Source organism: Daktulosphaira vitifoliae, unplaced genomic scaffold (genome assembly GCF_025091365.1).
Source record: "Daktulosphaira vitifoliae isolate Bord-2020 unplaced genomic scaffold, ASM2509136v1 Scaffold_1, whole genome shotgun sequence".
Lineage (NCBI taxonomy): Eukaryota > Metazoa > Arthropoda > Insecta > Hemiptera > Phylloxeridae > Daktulosphaira > Daktulosphaira vitifoliae.
This window is the reverse complement of record NW_026099572.1, coordinates 44,279,877-44,304,102: the sequence shown is the minus strand read 5'-3', so window position 1 is coordinate 44,304,102 and position 24,226 is coordinate 44,279,877. Positions and strand designations below refer to the sequence as shown.

At 31.7% G+C, this 24,226-nt stretch overlaps 1 protein-coding gene across 2 annotated transcripts; it reads left to right on the top strand.

Annotated features, from left to right (window-relative positions):
• Nucleotides 1–656: 656 nt before the first annotated feature.
• On the top strand, nt 657–22,674 carry LOC126901061 (BTB/POZ domain-containing protein 2-like). 2 transcript variants are annotated; one of them, XM_050677264.1, is made up of 5 exons: nt 657–853; nt 17,800–17,916; nt 18,569–18,772; nt 20,200–20,650; nt 21,225–22,674. In XM_050677264.1, the coding sequence occupies exons 2-5, from the start codon at nt 17,852–17,854 to the stop codon at nt 21,726–21,728; spliced, it is 1,224 nt and encodes a 407-aa protein (XP_050533221.1). In that variant the 5' UTR covers nt 657–853; nt 17,800–17,851; the 3' UTR covers nt 21,729–22,674. The 2 variants fall into 2 exon arrangements, with proteins under 2 accessions (XP_050533221.1, XP_050533211.1); XM_050677254.1 differs by lacking the exon at nt 657–853 and adding an exon at nt 10,791–11,265.
• Nucleotides 22,675–24,226: the final 1,552 nt, after the last annotated feature.

The following is a 24,226-nucleotide window of genomic DNA, read 5'->3' as shown; positions in this document are numbered from 1 at the left end:
AACATGCCTATGAAATGAATATTTTGTCTTGCCGCTAAAATTGGATCATAATTAGGGCAGTATTGATTTCGACGACGTATGAGGCATAAATTTGAATATCTTTGTAGGTCGTTAAAAGCTTTTTAACATTGTGACATCCGGAAAACCTATAATTTTGTTTTTAAGACGCTATCTATCTGTATTGACTGAAATTAAATATATTTAAACAAAAAAATTATTTATTTTGCTTTAATAGAAATTAATACGGTAATCTAGAAAATTATCTTTCATTAATACAATTATGTTGGTGTTTACTGTATATTTTTATTTTAATATACATGATAATTTAATACGCAAGTAGTGTAACTTGAACATAAAGTATCAAAAATTTGCACCCAATATGACATTTTTGTTATTTATCAAAATGTACCCTTGCACTGTATGCCTTAAAAACTTCCAAAACATGTAACAGAAAATCCGGATATTTTTTTAAAAACTGTATTAATTACTTTTATCCTTGTAGACAACTGTAATATTCAATTAAGTTAAAAAATATTTTTTAAAATTGGTAGTAAGCTTTTAATAGGAATATTACGTAAGTACCCGTACTAAGCGCTAGCGTAGAACTTTCTCGCGTTCCTTTTAGGTCGATTGGAGTTGGTAGTTACATCGGGTAGTCTTGATTTCTCCTCCCTAACGGGAAGGGGTCGAATGCTCTGGGCTTTGTCGTGCGCTTTTGTGAGTTGAAGTGATGTAACTGGTATTATTTATAAGGGTAACAACTAACAAAAACAGTTAGCACCACACTTACGTAAGATCATCTTAGCTTTGTCTAATATTTATCAATACCAGTTGGTGCTTTGTGTTTATTCAGGTAAATATACACAACATAGCATTAAAAAATATCTATCAAGTAAAAGAAAGTAACAATTTAAGTTTAAAATCAATACTTTATAGTAATTGTTTAAAGATAACTTTTCAAAAATAATTTTTGTTCTACTAAAGTAAAAGTAGAAAATTTACGAAAGGGATTTGGTTCTTAGGAGCTACTTATTTTTATCAAAAATATTTGATCATAATAAACGTAATTGGTGAGTGCCTTTTGTATAAAGAAAATTGTAAAAAAAAAAATGAAAAACGAAAAAATTGTAAAAAAGTGTTAATTTAAAGAAATAACAAATATTATGTGTATAATAACCAGTGGCGTAATTAACGTTTTGTTCGGGTAAGGTATACATAAAAATATTTAATTACCCTCTCTAAACGAAAAAAAATTGTGTCTTCACTATGTAAATATTTGTTAGCTCTGGGGATCTATCCTTATCCCTGTTAATTACGTTCCTGATAATAAATTCATATACAGTAAAACAGGATATCAAATTTTAGATATTACTGAGCCCATAAATTAGTGAAAGTTATGATCAATAAAATATTTTGATATATTTGAATACATAAATTTCTATTCACAATTCAGATTTTAGAGTTTTCTTTATATTTTAGTACTAATAATTTTTAAAGGCAATTTTTCTTTTATATTGCTAATTCTTGAATACAATCCACCTTTCATAGTGCTTATTTGATTTAGATATTAAAAAACAGTTTAGCTATATAGACGTTGATAATAAGTGTCAAACAAGCCTAGATTATGCTACAAGTACACAAGTAATAATAACTTTAAGTTAAAAGTAGTTTCTTATCAGATGTCAATGTACAGCGTCCGATCCTCGTTTGATTAGTTGGCCAACTATAAGATACTTAAGTGACAACGTAGAAAACAAATAAAGCTATAAAGACACTACTCGGCTATCGGTTGACCAGCAACCACAATTTACTACAAATATTGCATAAAACAAATTTTATGTTATCTTATCTTGGTAACTGAATTATGACAATATTTGATAAAAATAATAACTTATTTTTGTTTAATTTAAAAAATGTTTTATTCAACGTCCAATTTTTAAACATTACCTAAATTGTATATCCTATAAGGGGGTTTAAACAACTTATTTTAGTTTTTAGGGGGTTAGTCCCCTTAAGCCCTCCAGAATTACACCTATGACTTAACCGCAATTACGTATACTTCTGCATTCGCACAAACAAAACAAAGATCTTATAAATAAAGTGATATTCATATATATATATATTAAATTAAATTTTACTATACATTAATTATGACACAAAACCAGCAAATAGTTTGGATTGGTTTTTAAAAAATATTCTACGATCAATTATTTAATACTCTGGATAATTTATTTTCCTATCAGGAAACAAAAATATTATAAATTATAAATTATAATAATTACTAAAATATTTGAAAACAAATGATATTGTTGAAATAATTTAATTATTTACAAACTGTAGTATAATATATTGAGTATTTTGATCTGCACTGAAGCCTAATATGACCACAAGTCAGTGTACTATTTACCCATTGATAATTTTGCTGTAGGAATAAAAATAAGCTAAAAACAATTCCAATGCAAACAAAATGTATCGATAAGTTTTATTCAGTGCATTGCCATTTATGGACCAATAACATAATATAACCATAACATACTTTTTTCTCCTTATTGTATAAATAGAACTAAATTTTAAAGAACAATACGGTAATGCAATTACAATAATATAGGTTTAAATCAACTTAAAAAAAGAACAAAAAATAAACAACTTTTTGGGAAATCATCATAAGCAAAGGGTTCGTGGTTTGTTTTTTTTTTTGTTAGACACTGAATGTCTTTAACAAATCTAAGTGATATGCTGTGATACAAACATATGCAAAGCAATTATTACTATTTATCACATTCATCTACTTTACTATCGAGCTGTTATAATATAACTGCTATAATATTTTAATTTATATATATATTAAAATAAAATTTATTTAATATGAGGGTTATTTGGTTACAATTGAAAACTATAAGAGGTAAAAATGTACATAGAAAATATTTGATTGAATCATAACTATTTATAATATGCTATGAGGCTTGAAAAATTTAACTTCTTCATTTTCACTGAGTGTATTTTTGGCGTGACTTGTAATAATTATTTGACCATTATTTAAGTAAAATGGAAGTTTAAAAAGAAGTCACTATTTCTAGTATATTTTGTTTTTATGCTTATACGTTTTGTAAGCTTTTATTAAAATGTTAAGTGATTTTTGAAAAATCTTATACATAGTAAATAATACATTTTTATAATGTAAAACGAAACATTATACACCATCATCAATTTTATTGTTGACGTTAAAATTTACTAATATTTGTTATCGATTAAAAGTTAATAAATAATATTAACTAAAAAGTCAATGCTTATCTATACATAAGTTGCTGACACATTATTAGAAATAATGAAACCTAACTATATTTGAAAAATACTATCATTTATTGACACATCAATTTTTACCATTTAAGTCATCAATCTATCCATTTAGAACAAAAAACTTTTCCCTATAATATTGGTCGTATCTCTAGTCCAAAATTACATTACAATCAAATGATTCATTGTTTAATATATATTATTACTTATCTTTAATTATTACACATCATGCGCGATTGTTTTTTAATTTGGTCACAGTCAGTAAAATCGTCGTTGGCAATTGCACTATTTATACGAGAAAACTAAAATCCTCTGCTCTACCAAAAAAACCGACTTCATTCTGAAAACTTGATCTATTTAATAACGTCATGCCAACGTGCATAATTGTTGACCACTACTTAATCTATCACACTTGAGCTTGTAGTAATAAAACGCGCTCAAACTGATGTCAGATTCCAGGGAGTAGAACAATCGTGTGGTTATGAACTATGAGGACCTCGGCCCAAATGGTTTTCGAAATAATGTGCTGACCCAGACGAAATATCACGAAAATGTATGCACGCTTCTTTACAGTTTTGGCTGACCTAGGACGTGTAGAGTTCCGACTACCTAGAAGTAAACACTATTCGTTTGTATATGTTTGTGTATGCGCGCCTGAAAAAATATAAGAGTGCGTAAATACAAGTAAAAAATAACTGTACAAAAAAATGAGTCTTGGGGACGGTCGTACACTCGAGTGACAAGGTCAATACCGCTTGTAGAGAGAAAGATGAAATAAAAATAAACATACAGAGGGATTACTCGGAAAAGAAATTGTAAAGATACAGTTACAGGGATGTTTTACAATGGGTAGAATAAATCACTTTCGTTTTTTAGCATGACTACTCCTCTTTTAAAAAGGCTTATCATCGACAATACTGATAGTTTCTTCAGGTTATCGGAAAATTTATGTGTAAACACGAGCTGACACAGGTACGAAATATCACGCATTAAAAAATAACAAAATAAGGTGTTTTTATTAAACTTGTCTCATTGGTAAGAAAGAATTAAAAATAATTATTGACCTTAACACTGCACTACTAAGTAGGCTATTAAAAATCAAGAGACGTTAAAGGGTTCAAAAAAATTTGCTTGTTTTTGATTTTCTACGCCGAGTACTTAGCAGTTCGAGAAACTACTATTATTAAATACACGACGAGCAACGAACCCACGAGGAACTTTATAACTATTTCTGTAATTATAGAGAGATGGAGTAAAATGCATAACTCGTTTAATTTTCTGTGCACACAAGTAATCAATCTATTAAAATGAGATACCGTAAAAAACTAATTATTTTTAATAAAACTTGCATGATCAATGTGGTGGATTATTCGCCTGGCTCGTAATCAAGGTTCCCCCGGTGTATATATTGGAATAAAAAAAAAAAAGACAAATTGTTATGTATCAACTCATTATTATTACACTCGCCAATATCAACCCGCCTTCGGCGACGATGGGCAAAAACATTCTCGCGTTTCACCGTATAATATTTTTTTAATCACCTTGAACGTCGTTTCAATGTGTGAAACAATAACAAATTCTCGTTATAAATGAGTGTCCTTTATATCCACAAAATATCCGCGTATCTGTAACAAAGGACCGAAACACAAAATGCATGTGTCGGCGCATTCCTCGGGGTGTATATTATACGGATATTATGTGGTACGGAGAAGTCACCGACACTCGTGTAATATTTTCCTATTCACGTGAAATAAGTACATTATTATCTGTACTAATTAAAAACACACAAAANTATACGGATACTATGTTGTACGGTGAAGTCACCGACACTCGTGTAATATTTTCCTATTCACGTGAAATAAGTACATTATTATCTGTACTAATTAAAAACACACAAAAATTCTGGGTTTTCATTAGGAAAGCAAAAACAAAAGACCANAAATTCTGGGTTTTCATTAGGAAAGCAAAAACAAAAGACCAAAGTCATTGAGTGTGCGGGCGGCGTACACATACACTGGTGAGCCTCCGGTAAACACCGGCCATAAAGAAGCTACAGAACCCGGTAGTCCGAACAGTAGCTTCCTGCGACCAAATGAATAATTGCTATAGAACGTGATGTGTAGTTAAAAAAAATACATAACACATATTATTTAAAGTTTTAACCGACTGTGTACAATGCCTGTACCGTTGGGTGCGACTAAATAAAGAGACCAGTTTGTCTTGTACAACGAACGAATGTCTCCTGACTAGCCACCTGACAGACGCATTTGATGTTTTTTTCGAGATACACCTGCGCAGACTTATTGAACAGGTATCTGGTTCACCGCCGGTGAATAAAATGGCAAAAAATTACACCCCTGTGTATCAAAGGGTGACTGGCAGTATCGTTTTGAGATAAAGTGCACGACCGTAGAATTGGGATGCGAGCAAACCAATAACGTTTACGAGTAAAACTATTTCAACCGCTTCAGCAGTTCTTCGAGTACCAGTGGATGTCGATTTTAGTTTATACGAAATAAAACCTTAACTTGTCTTTTTTTAAGGCTGGTGGAATACTTTGTCGATTGACCTCGCGAGCATGTTTATGCCATGAGAATCCACATGCTTACCAACGCAGCTGTTATAGATTAGGTATTAAAAACCCAAGTGGTCGTCTCTGTAACTGAACATACACTCTTTTTAATTAATACACAAAAAATTTTACCACCGGTTAAAAAACTCTCCAGTTACATTTCTAAGTTTATGTGTGTATATTTTTATGGTACTTATAGTCATAGAACGGAGTTCTATCGTTTTTCTTTCAGTTTTGCCAAATGACACACTCCGAAGCGCTATATTTTAATACAATATTAATTGACATATTATTACCTGTCTACGACTTCAATAATATGTTTAAACTATCTCCTAGTCCTTGATACTCTTGAAACGGGTCAGGTGCAGTGTTGGGCAATCACTTGGATACTCGAATTATGTTCTGTAGGCATCCTATGAGATTTTTTTATTCACTTGTACACTGTACAATAAGCCCGCGAGAAAAGATCAAATCAAACGGGTGTGCGCTGTACGTGTCTATTACATTTGCGTACACGAGAACCATTAATAATCATCGGAAATTTCTCGGCCAGTTGTCTATTTGTTACTTATGAAAAAGTATGTTTGAATATAAAACGTGTGTAGTGGTTTTTAAGTCCTGTGGTTTTGGACATACATAAACAGACATTATCTACATATGAGTGTCCTTCGCCCTTGTTTACGTGTTTTCTATACGAGTACACGCAAGAATAGTACTGCAATAATTGGTGCAAAAAGCGACTTACACTGCAATGTCGGATGAACATTTTTAAGCTATAAAATCTCATAAAGGATATTTTCTAAATTATGAACACGGTCATCGTATAACATGCATGTATTATAACTGTTAACGTACATTTTTCACCTAGTTGTTATAATATATCACAGTCAGTCAAGGCGGACATGCGGTTATCAAAGTATAGCAAATCATGATAATGACTATGAATACTTGTTACTATTATTTCAATTAAAATTACAATTATAAAAATGTATTCTTGACCTAAAATAAGAGCAGAAACGATCAATCTAAATGAACTTTTCATCGATGATTTGCACAAAATCGATTTTAGTTTCAAGAAATAGCCTTAACTTTTCACGTTTAAATTAAAATACAGCTACTTTGGCCTCAAAATCTGCATAATGTGAAATCATTTGTTTGAACCGCAAACAGAGGATATTTTTTGCTGGAGTATTATTTTCTTAATGAATAGAAAGAAAGAATAGTTGAATTGTAAGTTTACTGTAAAAAGCACAAAAAGCGAAGGTCAAAGTTTTATGTTGAATTGGATGTAAAAAAAAAAAAATTGTCAAGCGTATTAAAAAAGAAAATGACTTCATCTGAGGTTCATATCTTTTTGAAATAGTGTTCATTCTTAGTCTAATATTCGTTATTGGTCATTGGATAAATTGGTATAGGAATAATTTTTTCATAAAATAGAATAATTTTCAAGTATCTCATTGAATAATCATTTATCAGTTTGTATTACGTATACCGCACAAAGCACTATGATGACAATTATGATGCATTTTTAAAAACCCTTTGGTTTACTTGTTTTTTAATAAAACCATACGGGCTAAAACAATGAACACATATTAAGTAATGCAATTTCCTCAACAAACGTGTATGCGTTTCGCACGAGAACTGGTAGTATGGACAGGACCAGACAACCCCATTGCCCTCATTCAATTGACTCAAACACTTGTTCGTGAAAGAATACACGAAGCCATAAGGACTTATGGTTAATTTTTTGTGTTTTCCCAGGACGAAGGATCGTAATTGTTTATTTTAAGACGATAAAATACAATGTAGGGACGAAGATACATTACTCCCACACATAAATTATATGTCCTAACATCTCTAATGAAATTATTGGTTCGAGCGTTCAACAACATTGTCAATTGGTCCAATAACTGATGTTATTATAACGAACAGCAGTTTCGTTTAATTAATAATGCATGGTTCTTAAACAAAAATCATTAAATTGTATATTAACATCAATCTATAAGTGTAAGGAACTGTTCATCAGATACGAACTCGATTTTTGTAATAGGTGACAAAAGAGGCAGTAAAATCTTGTTTTAAATATTTCACGCGCTAGAAAAAATTATGATATGGTACAACGGAAATTTTTATGTTATAATAACAACATTTATTGTCAATAGTGCTCTTAAAACATTTTTACAATTTTGAATATTTATAGATTAAACGTAATTTGTGTTTATTAAAATTGCCTCGTACTATTAAGTCTATTATTTTGGTTTTATTAGAAATAATTGTCGGTGTCGAGACTTAGATAAAAGAAGACTGGGCTGCCATGAGACCACAAATTATTACTTTGGTTTAATTCAAAATGTGTAAATAATATAATATAGTTTACACAAATAGGTAATTTTTAATATTATTTTATTGTTTGTATGTGAATATTTTCCGTTGATTTTTAACTTGAAGTTTGGGTTCTCTACGTCGTGAATTATAATAGTACTCAGACCAAGTAAAATATAACGTATCACACGTTATACAATAAGATTAGCGAGTAGTTAGTGAGAATAATTAATCATACATTCATTGATTGAAATACATTAACCAAAACAATAAATTAGCAATGCATTTTCACATGACCCAAATAGAATCATTCAAGTTCCTTCACAGAGTTTATAAGTTTGGTTGCGAAAAATAGTAGCACAAACTATAATTTGAACTTAGTAACGATCGTTAAAAAAAATATATTGACAAATCTGTTTTAAAATACACGGGCAATTTTCAAAAAGACTAGTGCTTCTATAACTCCAATTTAATTAGTAAAAATGAAAACTATTTCATTTTAATTTCACTAAATATATTAAATCGAAATAATAATTTTAAATACTATATTAATAAAATTTCTACAAACGGATATTATGTTTAACTGTGTACTAATTTTCACCTGCTTGACTATTAAAAATTTCCTATAAATTATGTTTATTGTATTAGCTAATAAGAGAAGACAAAATGTTCCTGATTAATTATAATTTGCGGTTATATTTAATGAATTATTAATGATCCTGTTGGCAAGAATAAATATACAATAAAAGACCTTATTAAATATCGGTTAATTGAAATTACACAGGAAATGTAAAAAAAAATTATGTAAAGTTACAGAGTGTAACAGTTAAAATGTATGTAATAACCCTGTGGCTTTTAAAAAATATGATCAATTTCAAAGGATAATTTTTTTTTCAAGAGGGAGTGATAGTGATATGAGTAGTTATTAAAACTTTCGTGTAAAAAATAAATTAAAACGTTTAGTCCTTAAAAACAGTTTTGTTCTTTGTTCATCTCCGCCTATTAATAATAAATTATGATATTAAAGTTACAAAAGTGTATATTAATGATACTAAGAGCTCATTCGATTTATTCAGTAAATTTTGTTTAATAACATTTATATTAATTAATTATTTAAGTAACCTGATAACAGCTTAGGTTAAAACGCATAGTGATATTTTAGTATTTATAATACATTTGGATATGTCTATATAATTAAAACATATTAAATTTTATTCATATAAAAAAATTGTTTATTTACTTTTCAGTTATTATATAATTTTATATGTAGGCATACAAAATGTCTTACAATTAAAACCAATACATATAAAGTGTTTAAAAAAAAATTAGAATATTTATTTTATTTGTTTTCAAAATGAATAAATTTTTAAATTACAGAGGTATATAATTTAAAAAACTCTAAACCCATAACATTTTATTGGATATTAAACAATTGGAAAAGTATTTCAAAGTAGTTGAAAAATTCATTCATAAATTATTCTGAAATTTTACAAATTTCAGAGTTAATAATAATTTTTCACATATGTGCGTGAAAAAAATAGATACCCTTCAATCACTTTTACATTGGTAAGTTAAAAAAATTAGCAAATTTTAAAAGAACTCGAAAATTCATAAAATAGCTGCCATTCTCTTTATCTAAATTTTTAAAGAGCTTGGCAAATAATGTTTTTACAAGGCCCCGTGACTTTTAGCACCGGTTTTGTTTGATTTCAATTAATGTATATTATTTCACAAAATCAAAATTCAATTAAATATTTTTTATTAGCTAAATAAACTTGAGTTATAATATTTCTGGGGTAATCATAAATAGGATNTATTAGCTAAATAAACTTGAGTTATAATATTTCTGGGGTAATCATAAATAGGATTGTGATATCCATAAAAAATATGACCAACTAATAACATATAACAGTATTACATGTTTTTAAGATAACAATACACAGTTAATAAATAAAAAAAATAATCGCAATCTCTTTTTAGTTTACTTGTGAAAAGCTATTTTCAAATAAGTGATGGCTCCAGTGATTAAAATTATAAATGTTTAACCAGTACCCGTACTATTGGCCGAACAAGAAAGATAAGTAGGAGTTTTTTTTCTTTGAACAACAAAGACTTTCGTATTTTTCACATAGACGTCCAAAATATTGATTATGAACTCATTGTGGTGTTACAAATGTAGTAATCAAGTGTTCAACAGAGAACTTTTGAATTTATTCTTATCACCGCAAGGAAATTGTCAGAACGGAATCGCTGGGGATTTCTACGAAAGCTTATGACTAAAATTGAGATTTTCGGTTGTTGTTGCCGACGTTCGGATATCGTTGTACCGCTGGTATTATAATTTATAAACGCGTGTGCTCTAATAATAATAATAACAACAACAATACACACAAACGCCGACGACGACGACGATATTATAAAAACGTTAATAATGTACGTTGACCCTCTCCGTGGACCTGGTCTGCGGTGGTAGTGGCCGCCGCCGCCGCCGCTCGCTCACCTATGAAACATGGCACTGCCGTGGCCGCCGGCGGCAATTGCACCGGGCCGAAAACGGAGCGGTGGGGACGGAGCCGGCCGTTTCTCCGGCGACGACGACGACGCCGCCCGCACCCTTATCGCGTGCGTCCACGTCCATCCGACGGACCGTTCAGTGCTCGCCGGCATTCGTACGGCTTCGACAGCGTGCCCGTTGCCAGTAGACGTCCGCCGAATAGTGATCTACGCGTGATCGATATCGAATTTTTAACAGGATCATTTTGCGCACCATCTCCTCACGCACAAATCGGTCGGTCGATAGTCACAAGAAATTTCTCCGTTTCGGTAGTTACCGTCGGTCCGAATTGCTCGTCACGAGTCGTTCACAACGTATGTGCTATTTGTTTTTTGTGAATTTTTAGTCGGAAAAAAAATTCCGGGAAATTTTTTCTATTATATTCCCAACGATGCGTACCGCCGACGGCGCATTTTTCGCGTGCGTCAAGTACGTTAATTAGTGCGCGTCATTTTCGGGGCAATCGTATATTCCAATTGAACATTTTTCCCAGAGACAGCACGCGACACACTATGGGACTTAGGTGAGTGAGTCCGATGCTTATTTGTCGCCCAAAGTTAATAGTTTTAGAATCGTCTGTGTCGTTTCTAAAAATTTCAAACCAGCCGATTCGCTTACCGGCCGACACTATTTTTATGAATGAATTATCATATGTCACCTACGACCGTTTTGATTTTATTATTGTGTTCCGTGTTCGTTTCCTGCTGGTCCGAGCCGATTATAAATTATGAGTCGGTTGGTCGTTCTATAAATTATTGAACTATTGCTGCTACATTTGTATTTTACGCGTGTAAAGTGTACCAACAGTGAATAAATCATCAGTGTTTTATGGCCAGTAAACAAACAAACACGCGATTTAATAACCGTCGGAGTCTTAAACTTGCGCAATTTCATATTCGTTTTTTACGGTCAAATAAAGTTGTCGGATACACTTAACATCCCTTGCGACGAATACGCCGTAATAATATTACAGTGTAATATATTCGATCAGAATATCCTGTCGAGTGTTTTGTACAGTTCCGTGTCGATATTATTATTAACGTGGTAGTAATTATTCGTTCCTTGACGTTTTCTATTATTTAGCGGTAACACGAATAAACGTTTGAGATACTAATGAATTGTTGGTTTTTTTATTTCACCGCGATACACTTCCTTTTAGACGTGTAAACGAATCGGTATTGNTTTCCTTTTAGACGTGTAAACGAATCGGTATTGAAAAAAATAGTAAACACGATATGGACAAATTTAATGCACTCGGTGTTGTCCGAGAAGATATCACGTTCGTTGCAATACCACTTGATTATTCAGAATTAGTGACTATTAAACGCGGTCGTTCGGTAAAATGATATTTCACTATTGAAAAAAACAAATCTGCTCTTAACAAATGTATTAACAGTAAAACGATGTAAACACACAGTATACTGCACGCAGAGTTAATTTTACGGTTTAAAACGAAAAGTCGGACATCATAACCCAACGACGGGCGCACTGTGAAAGATTTAATTTATTTGAGACCTATCGGATGGTGTGGTGGTATCTCCTATGCGTTTCCATATTATGATTTACGATTCCACACGTAACCGGGTAATTAATTATTTTCCGATTGTACGCTGGTAATATCTGATGCGTGCTCTGATATTGTAGTACTGCGGAATGTCGCGCTCGATGTTTTTTTATTCCGCGCGATAACATAATCATTTGGTTAATCGTGAAAACTCGTGTTGTAGTGCACACGATCAATAACCACTAGGGCGGTTGCAAATACGTGTCGCCGAGTAATGTAAAACGAGTAATTGCGAAAAACGCAATCGCCGCCTCATTTCAACGGACGCGAACACATTACTCTCGAAAACACGCATGGGACGCGCATGTGCCCGTCGTTTCAATAGACGGTAAGAATCGTCCGCCGGAGTAATGCCCACTTTTTGGACTCGTGTCGAACGACACGCGTTCGCGGGCGACACAAAGACTCGTGAACCGTCGGCGTACGCGGCCGGACAGATAATATGTACTTCTTTAACGGCACCGATCCGGTGGACGGGACTATAATAACACTGGATAATGTAATCGACGTGTACCGCGTGTGTAATATATTGTTATTGTGTTGGTGAGCGAGGAGGACGAGGCGGTGACCCGTTTCGTAAACGCATCTCTCCCTCGGGCGCGCGGTAACCGACGGCGGCGGCGACGTACGACACGATCATGACGTGCACCGTTTATTGCTCTGCTGCGTCCCACTTGTTGTCCAGCCGTTCGAAAATGAAAACTTCAGAAGAAATAACAATAATAAAACGGTGTAATTACCGGAGTTCTGTGGGCTCGTGTTGTGTTCCCGTACATAAAAAACGTACCGATTTGGAATAATAACTGAATTGTGGAATACTACCGGCCGCCGGTTAACACACTACTCGCTATGTAAACACTCGCGTGCACATTATGGTTTACGATTTTTGGACGTTAACAATAAAAAATAAGTGTCGCGTGTTTTTCGAAAATCTACTGTTTTTAATTTTGTCTTATTTTTATACTTCGGCCGCCGTTTTTTCGTCTATCGAAATACGAATTGTGCACTCCCAAATAATGCGCACGCTAATTGTTGCGATGAGCTTGAAAACAGCGTTGGTCCAGAATTTGGCAACGATCGCATTACAATACACATGCGGGTCACCGCCGCAGTTTATGATTTTTTATTTTTAATGGTTTCCATTGGACCGCCGCGAAGAGAACAGTCGTCTTTTTAGGCCGTCTATTTTCGTGCATTATTAATATTATGCGTGCGGTTTTTTTCACTGGGTAAACTTCACTATAAATGGCCGCGTTTAATTTAAGAACTATATACATTCTCTCCCGTCCAGTATTTCCAATAGGTCAACGAGACCTTTACAGTTGATCGAAAACGTTTGCACACGCGATAAATCGGAGCGTAGCAATAGGTTTTGCAAAATAAAAAGTCACTGTCGAACGTCCATAGGTGTATTTATATACACACCGACGCCGAGAAAAAACACAAGGATGCGAATAACGTGTAAATAAAACGTGTGAATAATGTACTCGTTGACGTTAAAGGACTTACCAACTCGCTGCTTAATAAATGCGGTGACGGTGAAAATGAAACGCCATTTAAATATTACATTCTTATTGGTTTCAATTGACAATAACTCTAAAACGTATCGTACTATTGCTGTTATTATATATTTTTTTTTTACTTTAAGTTTGTAAATTATCCTAAGCAAAACTCAAATGCGAAAAAAAACATTTAAATATGAGATAATAGTTGATATAGCTTTTTATTGTATTTAAATTACTTTTATAATTGCTTCAAGATTAACATATATCGTTTCAATTTTTATAGTTTCAACATTTTAAATTAATGTTTACTTATATAAATTGAGAAAGTATGATAATAGTTTTTTTTACAAATTTTTAAATAACTCGTCTATAAAAATAATTTTATTGAAATTTATTTTTCTGGGCCGTTTTTACTACCAATAAAACGTTTAAATAAACTTTTTAATGTTCCTTTTTAATTGAAACAAAATTTGATTTTCTTTTTTTACAACATTTTTGTTTTAAATGGTTATAATTATAACTCACGGTTTTTCTTATGAGTTTAGTCTGTCAAAATAATATATACATTCGTTATTTCACAGTTTAAATATTATGAATATATTCCAATATGTTAATATTTATAAAAATTACTTCTGAATGATAAAACAGAGAGTTTATTTTGACTTTACATTAAATTATTGGTGAAATAGTAGTTTAGTTCTTACATGACTAAAAGTAAAAACATCAAGTAAAATAAAATATTCAAATAAAACACGTCTAATCAGCCAGTCTGTTAACTTAAATTACTGTAAAATAGAATATTTTCTAATTACAGTTATAAATATTGTTACAAAGTCGATCATTATCTTATATAATAGCAATAATTTTGTATAGTGGTAATCATAAAATAATATCATTGTTATAATATTGACGTATTCTTTTATAGTAGAGATTTAAGAGTTCTTGTCGGGCGTACCCAATTCATTTAGGAGTTAATGGCTACATGATGTTTTATTGTACAGAATTTTAGCTGATAACGTGATTAAAAATAAATAACCAAAGAAAATCACGTTGCTACGGGTAACTTGAATGTTTGACATTGTGTTCATAACAACGTATAAAACGAATCATTTATACAGAGATATTTCTTAATGTCTCTCCAAGTAAATTCCTGTATAAAGAGCGACATAGGTAAAAGGTGTAATTTTTAAGGAGGTTATTTTTAATAACTAACGTTCATATTTGATAGAAAATTAACATTTAGTCTTACATTGAATGCAGCATGTCTATTTTTAGCCGTTCAAAATTACCACCGCTATCAGACCTAACGAGCACACATTTTTACAAATGCAAATTGTCAAGGATATGTTTTATTTATCTAATTTATAAATTGCAAACATAATATTATTTAGTTTAAATATGAAGTTGTTAACTTTTATTGTGTACAAAAAGATAGTAGTTATTCTTAGGCAACACTATACTTCGATAATAAGTATTTCAAAAGTTCAGTGAACATTTTCTGTTGGTTATCTGATATAATATATTTACATTAACTAGTTATGTAAATATTTAGCTGATATATTTCGCACAAAAGTAAATTTGCAAACGAACTAGTAATGTGTAGAATTTGTTCTGTATATTTAAGGAGTTTTGTCCTCGCGCTCTATTGATATCAGACATCAATTGCTGAAAAATATATGTTAAAATGTCTATTTAAAAAAAATTCTTATTGAAATGTATATCTATACATTTAATGTTATTGCAAATTATGTTCATTAAACAAGAAAAGATAACTCTTCCCTGTAATTATTTTATGCTGTATAGCCACTGGACTTTAATTCATTTTTAATTATTATAAGTATGTTGTAATGTATCGGATATGCATTTCCTGTGAGGTTAAACAAATTTTCTTCTCTCTTACATGATTCATTGTATGTCTTGAAATACTGTGGAAAAGTTGAACTCGTTTCTATAAAATACGTTTCGGTACACATGTCATAACAGACTTAATTCGTTTGATTACATAATATTTTTCTACGAAAATGATTAAAGTAGATGCAAATACCAAATCATAATTGACATACTTGTGAAGAATACTTTTTTAAATATCTAGGAATACTTTTTGAGTCATTATATCAAATCTAAAAACTATTTATATATTTTATTTATAAAATAAAATGCATTAATCAGTCCAAGAGAATTAAATTTGATGTCCAAACATTTTGAATATTTATATTTTGTTCAGTAAAGTTCTTTTTTTGCAAAGTATTCCTAATTATGTTATAAATTACAAAATCACAGAATACTTGAACAATTTATTTTCACATTAAAATATTGGTATTTAGAATAAATACTCACTCCACAAAATCATCGAGTACTTGAAGACTGTATAAATTGCATGATTTAGGTTTATTAATAATTTTTATAGGTTAGATAATAATTTAAAAAAGTATTCCCAGACTATTCTGCCTAAGTATGATTATTGACAATATGTCAATGTGCAGTTACATTGAAAGAGTAATATCCGATGCGAGTCGGAATTATAATGGACGAGGAGGTTTTTCACTTAAGTATAATTTTGTATTTCATACTTGACACATAAAAATGTACAGTAGGGTGAGGTTTCCTGTTCATAGTTCTCGCTAATACTTACAGTGTCCTTTTATCGTTCCGTCTAACAGGAAAAAACTTAGTTTATGTTTATAATATTATAAGTATCGCCTATGTGTGTTTTGGTGTGCAATTTTGATAACTTTGATGTTAGACGAGTACATTGAGCCGAATGAGTCATTTCTATAAGTACATTTACATTTGGTAATATAAATCAGCTTTGAAATAACAGACATGATATAATGTCATGTGTAAGTACATTTCGAATGAAGGCGACAATGTGATCACTGTAGTATCTTATGGAATCATTAAATTAAATTAATTTGATGAAGTTGACCAAATTCGTATTTTATCGGAATTAATTATAAACGTTTGATGGTTTATCGAGTAAGTTAATGCTTTTTGAATCAAATAGACGCATTTATCAAAGTAAATATGAAAGTTATGGCAAAATGTTTAGTACTTAATGAAAAATTATCATGAAATATTATTATTAAACTCATTGAGTGGTTTTTTTTATGTTAGAACGAGATATTTTTTTATATTTACTCCGAGATGATAGTTTATGAACGTTTATTGTACACAATCTCACATATTTTATATATCTTGCATAATGTTGTAACTAATAAAACACATTGTTAAGCTTATATTTTAGAGTTTAATAAAATAATGACAATTATTCTCTATTTGTCTAGTAAAAGCAATTAAACGCCTAACCATGTAAAAGTTATGTGTAATAAATTTGAAATACATAAGAAAATTTTCTTCCATTTGCTTGTATTTTACAATTTAACAAAACATTTAGCTGGTGAAGCTATTTTGATCACTAGATATTTCTCGACTTCACTCCTCCTCCTTCTCCATCGCCCATCTACTTATAAAATTGTTAATAATTTCAGAAGTATTGATCCTAAAGTTATTATCGACCAGTCATTTTGTTAATTAGATCATTTTATATTTTATAGGATAGTTACTTATGCCGTTTAAAAAAATGAAGTTGACAGATCTATAAGGGATGAATTATAAAAATTACTTAATAATTAAAAATCAAGAAGTTATAAAAAAAAAAATAAAAAAAAAACATTACCGAAATCACTTTGCTTTTAACTAATCCAGTGAGTGGGTGGCATGATAAACGGTACATTCTTTAGATTCTTTTAAAAATAATGAAACTATATTTATTGATTCGCCTTAGTCTGTTGGTTTTACTGGAGAGGTCTAAAGAAATCAACGCGCCTAATAATTAAGAATAATTATAAGTGTAATGTAATGAAAAATTTTGTTTAAATAGGAGTCATTAAATTTACCTCTAAAAAATGTATTCAAATTGCGCATTAATTGAGTAATATTTTATTCAAAACATTTTTTTTTATATGATTTTTATTACTTGTTTGTGTAGCGGTACCAGAAGACCATCCCCTTCTCCGGTAGTGGCAGAGAATCGAACGTTGATGGTCGAAAATCGCGAGTTGTCGCCCAAAATCATGTATCAAAACAACACAGCCAAAGATGGCAGGTAAGCACACTACTGTTCACTGTATTTACCGTTTTATGTTATTTAGCCCCGTAGTGACCCATAAGATTGATCCCGTTATGAAATTTCACGGGGTCAAGTGTAACCGAAGATTTAGCACCTTGCAAAAAAAAAAAAAAAGGGTGACAATAGTCTGGAATTCCACCTTTTACTTTTTGCCAAAAGGAGTTTTAGAAAGACATCTGAGTTTCAAGAATGTGTTTACGAATAAAAACTGATTGTTGTTGTGTTTTGGTAAATTTCACACAGCCCACCCGACATGGTCTGGGCGGCACCATACTTTAGAATAGCATTTTTTTTTTTTTATTTCCGCCTGCCAAAACCCAAGAATGTGTGAGCGCGCCGATTCATCTGTAACTACACCCTTATTGGTATAAAATATTTGTGTGTGTCATAGTATCTTGGATTTTATTTTACACAAAACAAGTTCACACGATAATAGCCGATTGGCGGGCAATCATTAAAAAAGGAACAGTATCTCATGAACGTCATTCGAGTCTATTATATTTTTATAGTGAATTATATTGATAACTCACATTTTACAGAATTCGCATTTTATTGACAAATCTTGGGTACACAATGGTCCTTAATGTATATATTTTTTTTACTTACTAATCGAAGTAAATTTTTTTAGGTGGAAGAATTTATACAATAACGAAGCGGGTAGCGATGTCATATTTTTAGTTGGCGATCCCGAATGTTGGCGGTTTCCAGGCCACATAGATGTTCTATGTCAGTACCCCGTTTTTGACGCTATGCTCCGTGAACCGTGGTCGAAAAAAGGCACCCCAATTCACATACCCGACGACGACCCCAGAGCCTTCGACAACCTCCTCAAGTAAGAAAGCAATTTCACAATTATGGCGTGTAATCCAACAGTTTCTGTTTGTGAAATAGGTCTTGAGATTTTCTTTCTTCGTTAGTCACCGCGGTTAAAAATACCATGTTTGAAATTTAAACGTTTAATCGTATGATTATAAAAGTTGCATGTTTTAGACAATCTTTGCCAACTTTCAATCGTCACGACTATTCATAGATTGGACGAGTGTTGTGTCACAAATATTTTAAGTTTTGTTTCGCATAATATTCATCATGACGGATGACAGCTGAAGAACACAGTTGCTGCTTACCCCCCCGTATTTCACATATTATTTATGTCGTGTTTTGTGTTTAACAAGGATAATGAAATAAGCTGATGGAGTCTAGAGGGTAATTACGTCTTCTTGTCTTGCTGACCATGGGATAAATGAACACAGAGACTATTAGTCGCCGTATGTTCCACATGGTGTGCTATTATTCTCCGTTATTGTAGACTTTTGACGGTGTAGACATTTTTTTTAAAGGAATAGAAAATCGTGTATTCGTTTTGAAATTTCGGTACTGATTGTAAAATCTACTTAATAATGATGTCCGTTACACATACGTACAAAGGAACCGTCAATTACTAGATATATCCTTTTGTTTGTTCTCATAAAATACGTTACACGAACATTTAATAATGGCATCTGGTTATGTTTATTAAAAAACATTGAACTTTGAAGGTTCAATAACGTTTTTCATACATAGTAATTTGATTCTAAGTGAACGGACAATATCTACATATGTTATTGATCATTGACTTCTGCCCGTCGTTATTATTATGATGATTTTGTGCGAACGCAAAACTAAATCATTAGGTTTAACTTTGCTATTCGGCATAATGAAAGATATATGACTGATATCATTAAAACGCTTACTGTTATAATGGCCACTTTTTTATAGTGCTTACTTTATTTTTGATAAATCTTTAGTTTATTTATCGTCTTGGCGCCGTGCCATCCCAAACAAATTGATCGTCACAATCAACTGACAGCTATATAAATGTTCTCATATCACGATCAATGAAATTATCTATATATGTAGCTTATTATCATTACGCGATTTGGGATATATTAGTCTGACTACCAATAATCAGACAGTTGTTTTATCAATGTTTCAAAATTCGTTGTGGGTCCTTATGGTACCAGTGTTCAGGTACATATTTTCTGAACGTGTGGTTAATATGAGTGGTTTAAGATGGGAATTCAACAAATTTTATCATTTTTATTTGTATACAAAATTTATTTAAATACAAAATGTAAAAAAAAAAAAAAAAATTCATTATATTTGTTTACTTGTCAACCTTGACAAATTTCAATTTGAGGGTAAACCTTACTCAGTAGTTAACGTTAAAATTGTTTAGAAGTCTCATAGCAATGTTATCATTGTAATTGTTGTTTTGCTCAGGTTTATGTACAAAAATCAAGTGGAATTGAAGTCGGTGGTGACCGCTTTGGAGACACTCGCATTAGCCAATAAATATATGTGTGTGGATCTGGTGGACGAATGTATCAGCTACCTAACCCGGAACCTTACCGTAGACACCGTCCTCATGGTGTACCAAGCGGCACGTCTTTACGGTGGCCAAACCGTGCGACGAGAATCTTGCACGCCAGACGTAACGAGAGCGACGGCTCCGCCGCTGCAAGACCTCATGCCATCCACCGTCAGCGAAGATGCGCACGCTGAAGCCTTTGCCCGGATGGTGCATCATTATGACACGCTCTTGGCGTATTGTGGTGCCTTTATCGACCGTAACGCCGACAGAGTGATGACCGACGAAAGCGTTGACGAACTAGACACCGTAGAACTTAGAGAGCTGTTACGTCGTGATGGACTTGCAGTATCGAGTGAATTGGTAAGTTCAACACATTCCAAAGGAAATAAAATCGCATTTCTATAAACCCTATCGCTAATTGTATTCGGTGCCTGCGATGATTTTTTTTTTTGGAACTATGCATTTTGAGGTAGGTCATAGGCCATAAGTCTGAGCTCCCTACGATAAAATTGTGTTTTTTTATTACACCGTATCTTTACGTACATCGGTGTATTGTTGTTTAGACGTATTGTCTGTTGACCTTTTTTATTTAGTTTTTAAGCTGAATATTAACTACTGTTCGCTTAAATAGTCTACGACACTGTACTTGTCGAAGTAGTACTATCGTGGATACAATACATACTTATGCATTAAATCAAATGAACTAAAAATTCGCCTGCATAATTTAGCATACTTAACAGAACCGTGTAAAAAAGATTGTCTTTTAATCACGTGCACTTTATAAAAACACGATAGAAAATCAATCGATAATAGTTAATATTAATAATTTCTGGTTTTTCCGCCAGTGGCGGTTTTCGGACGAATCGCCAATTTATAGTTGGAAATTTTCGTTTGGATTTTCCGTATGATTCTCAAGTTTGTCGTTTATTTCCAGGTGCTTTTTAATACTTTAGAACGATGGTGTACGCACAAGTGCAAACAGCAACATCTCGAGTTGACGGTTCCTAACAAGCGGCTAGTGCTGGACGACACGCTGTTACTATCAATCCGGTATCTTCAGATGACGGCCAATGAGTTCCTGTCGGGGCCAATGCCCAGCGGGCTGTTGAACGCCCAGGAGACTGCCGTCATGATGAAGCACATCCTGAACCCAAAACACCCGAAGTGGACGTGCCAGCGGCTGACCAAAGAAACGCTCGAATATATGGCCACCCCTCGGCTGAAGCGAAACTCGGCCAGTTTGGCGTACGTGATCAAGCGACGAGCGTCCACGAGTCGGTCGTCCGGTGGCTACGACCAGCAGCCTGAAATGGACTCGCCAGGCAGCGGTAGCAAACGGGCCGGCAAAAAGAGCAAAAAGAACAAAAGCAAGAAAAAATGTACCGATAGTTGCTTTTGTAATTATCTCGTTTATTGCTTGGACGTGTGTTTTGGCTGAACTGCGCGTTTTCGCCTTAACACTGACATTATGTTTTAATTTACCTTAACTTAAAAGATCTCAGATTATAAATATTGTTTTTTTTTTTTTTTGTTTTTTATATTCGGAGTCCATTATTTTTTTTTCTTCAAATACTGAAAACATGTAAATCGTTGCAACTGCGTTATGTGTATTTATCGTTAGTATACTTAGCGTGTACACACCAGTGACCGAACGGTTTTTTTTATTTTATTTGATATAGAGGCATTATTTATATATTTTGACTTCTGGGCGGTTGAGAACAATACACTTGCCATAATTAACTTTCATCGTAAGCTTTAGTGGTTTTTCTTTCATATTTTATTTTTAGAACAAACCAATAAACTACCACAGAACTTCAAAATAGGCAATAGTATCGTTTTCCGAGCACCTGGGGAGGAAATTTTTTTAATCACACAACGAAATCCCATGTATATTTATTTTTTATTTATTTAGTTCTTTTTTTTTTGTCATATATATATAATTTATTACGCGTTAATTAATGTTCAGCTTCTTGAATTATGTTTTCTGTCATTTTTAATTAAAATACAATATTATCCTTTCACTCTACCACAAAATGATCGTTTTTCGTTATCTTATCAATATATTACAGGCATATCCAAAAAAAATAATGTAATATTAAAATTAAAAATTATTCTTGCTATACTTTCATATCATAAAAACACATCCGTTCAGCTTTAACAAAATCATCAAACGAGGATTACAATTCAATTTACTTCCATTTAATCTGTAATCATCGCTCAAAAAAAAAAAAATTTATATATATATATATCTTATAAATTTGACGTAGCTATATTTTTTTATTAATTTTACGTCTCCCATGGTGTTTCCGCATGCAAATATATATATTTTGAAAATCATTTTTTTGTAATAAAAATATAACGTATAAAAATATATTGTAAAAATATATACACTAAACGCTAATTATAAATACTATTTACATTAAAATTAGTCAAATTATAAAATGGACTGTAGTTTATTTTTTATGTTTCTAAGTTAAGTTCATTGATAATATTGTTTTTAATATTTTGTACTTTTTGTTTAAAGTGATTTTTTTTATATTGTAACTTTTGTTTTTTTTTGGTTATAATTTGCATTTATTAAATTGTCTGTAGTCTCGAATAAAAGTTTATGAACTTAAAATAGACACAATTAACGTTAAAGAAATCATTTGTAACAATTTTTTCTCGTGAAAAAATATTACCAAGCGCTTCCAACTTCACCCATTTTACCTACCAATATGCCTTACTTGTGTATAATTTTATGAAGTGTAAATCAATTAATTTTTTGTGGATGAGTTATAAATATTTGATATGTTTATATAAATTTATGTATAAAATTATTTATAACTATCGGACTTGTAAACATTGTTGTTAACCATCTCTAAATTTTATTTATAATGTGATGAATTATTATTTTTATGTAATATTTACTGTATTTTTTTGTTTTTAGTCTTAAATCCGTTATAATTTTTAAGGAATTTAATGTTATATTTTGATTGAATCGATTGTACCGTCGTCGAGGAGGGTATTTGTTGTTTGCTCATGTATAGCACAAAAAACGCGCGATTTACGACTCTAGTCAATACAATTATGGTTTTCATATTATGTAAAGCGAACCTTTACATTACACTATTATTTTATACATTATGTATATATACCATACGGTATAATAATCTTGTACTAACTATAATATTATTTACGTTGTAGTTAAAAATGTCTATGTTGGCGCTTTGTACCGTAATACTTTTAATGCATAAGATATACATTAATTATTATCATTTTTTTTGTTGTAGTATCAAAATTGAACCCGTTGTTGTATTTTAAACGTATCATTTTTTCTATGTTAGAAAAAAATATTGTTCGTTAAAAAATATATATAGCTGCAAAAATAAACGATAATTTTAAAGAAAAGCCGTCAGGTTGTTTACTTATTACATTTTTGCACATTACACAAATAATTAATAGTAGATAAATAATATTGTTATCTACGAGACTGATTTATCCGTTAAATATTGCAATTCAGGTGGCTGAATTTCTATTGTCGGTTTTACAATCCACAAAACAGCTGTTACTTAGATTCTGCCCACGCAGTTTTCAACCCTTTGATTTTTGCTCGTGACCCAATTTCAGACCAACACGACTGCCTGATAACGTTCTGCATCAAAGCCACGTTCTTTTTAACCGCCAAACGCAGCTGGTAAATCCCTCTGTTATTTACAATACATATTTGTATATTTGACAACGCATTATCTTCTTGTGTTCCGGTTTATACATATGTATCGCCTGGTGTCCACTAACGTAGTACTTCTATCCGGAAGTCGCACTTAGCACATTGTGGGATTTGTCAAATAATAGATAAATAATAATAACTGTTCGTTTAACTTAGTCTATGAATGCAAAAATTTGTAAAATAAAAAAAAATTACAGCAAAATTGTATCAAAAGTTATATTGGTGTC

Coding starts and splice junctions, on each gene's coding strand:
- LOC126901061 (XM_050677254.1), top strand. Junction 18,773..20,199: donor GCCTTCGACAACCTCCTCAA/GTAAGAAAGCAA, acceptor TGTTTTGCTCAG/GTTTATGTACAAAAATCAAG. Junction 20,651..21,224: donor TTGCAGTATCGAGTGAATTG/GTAAGTTCAACA, acceptor GTTTATTTCCAG/GTGCTTTTTAATACTTTAGA.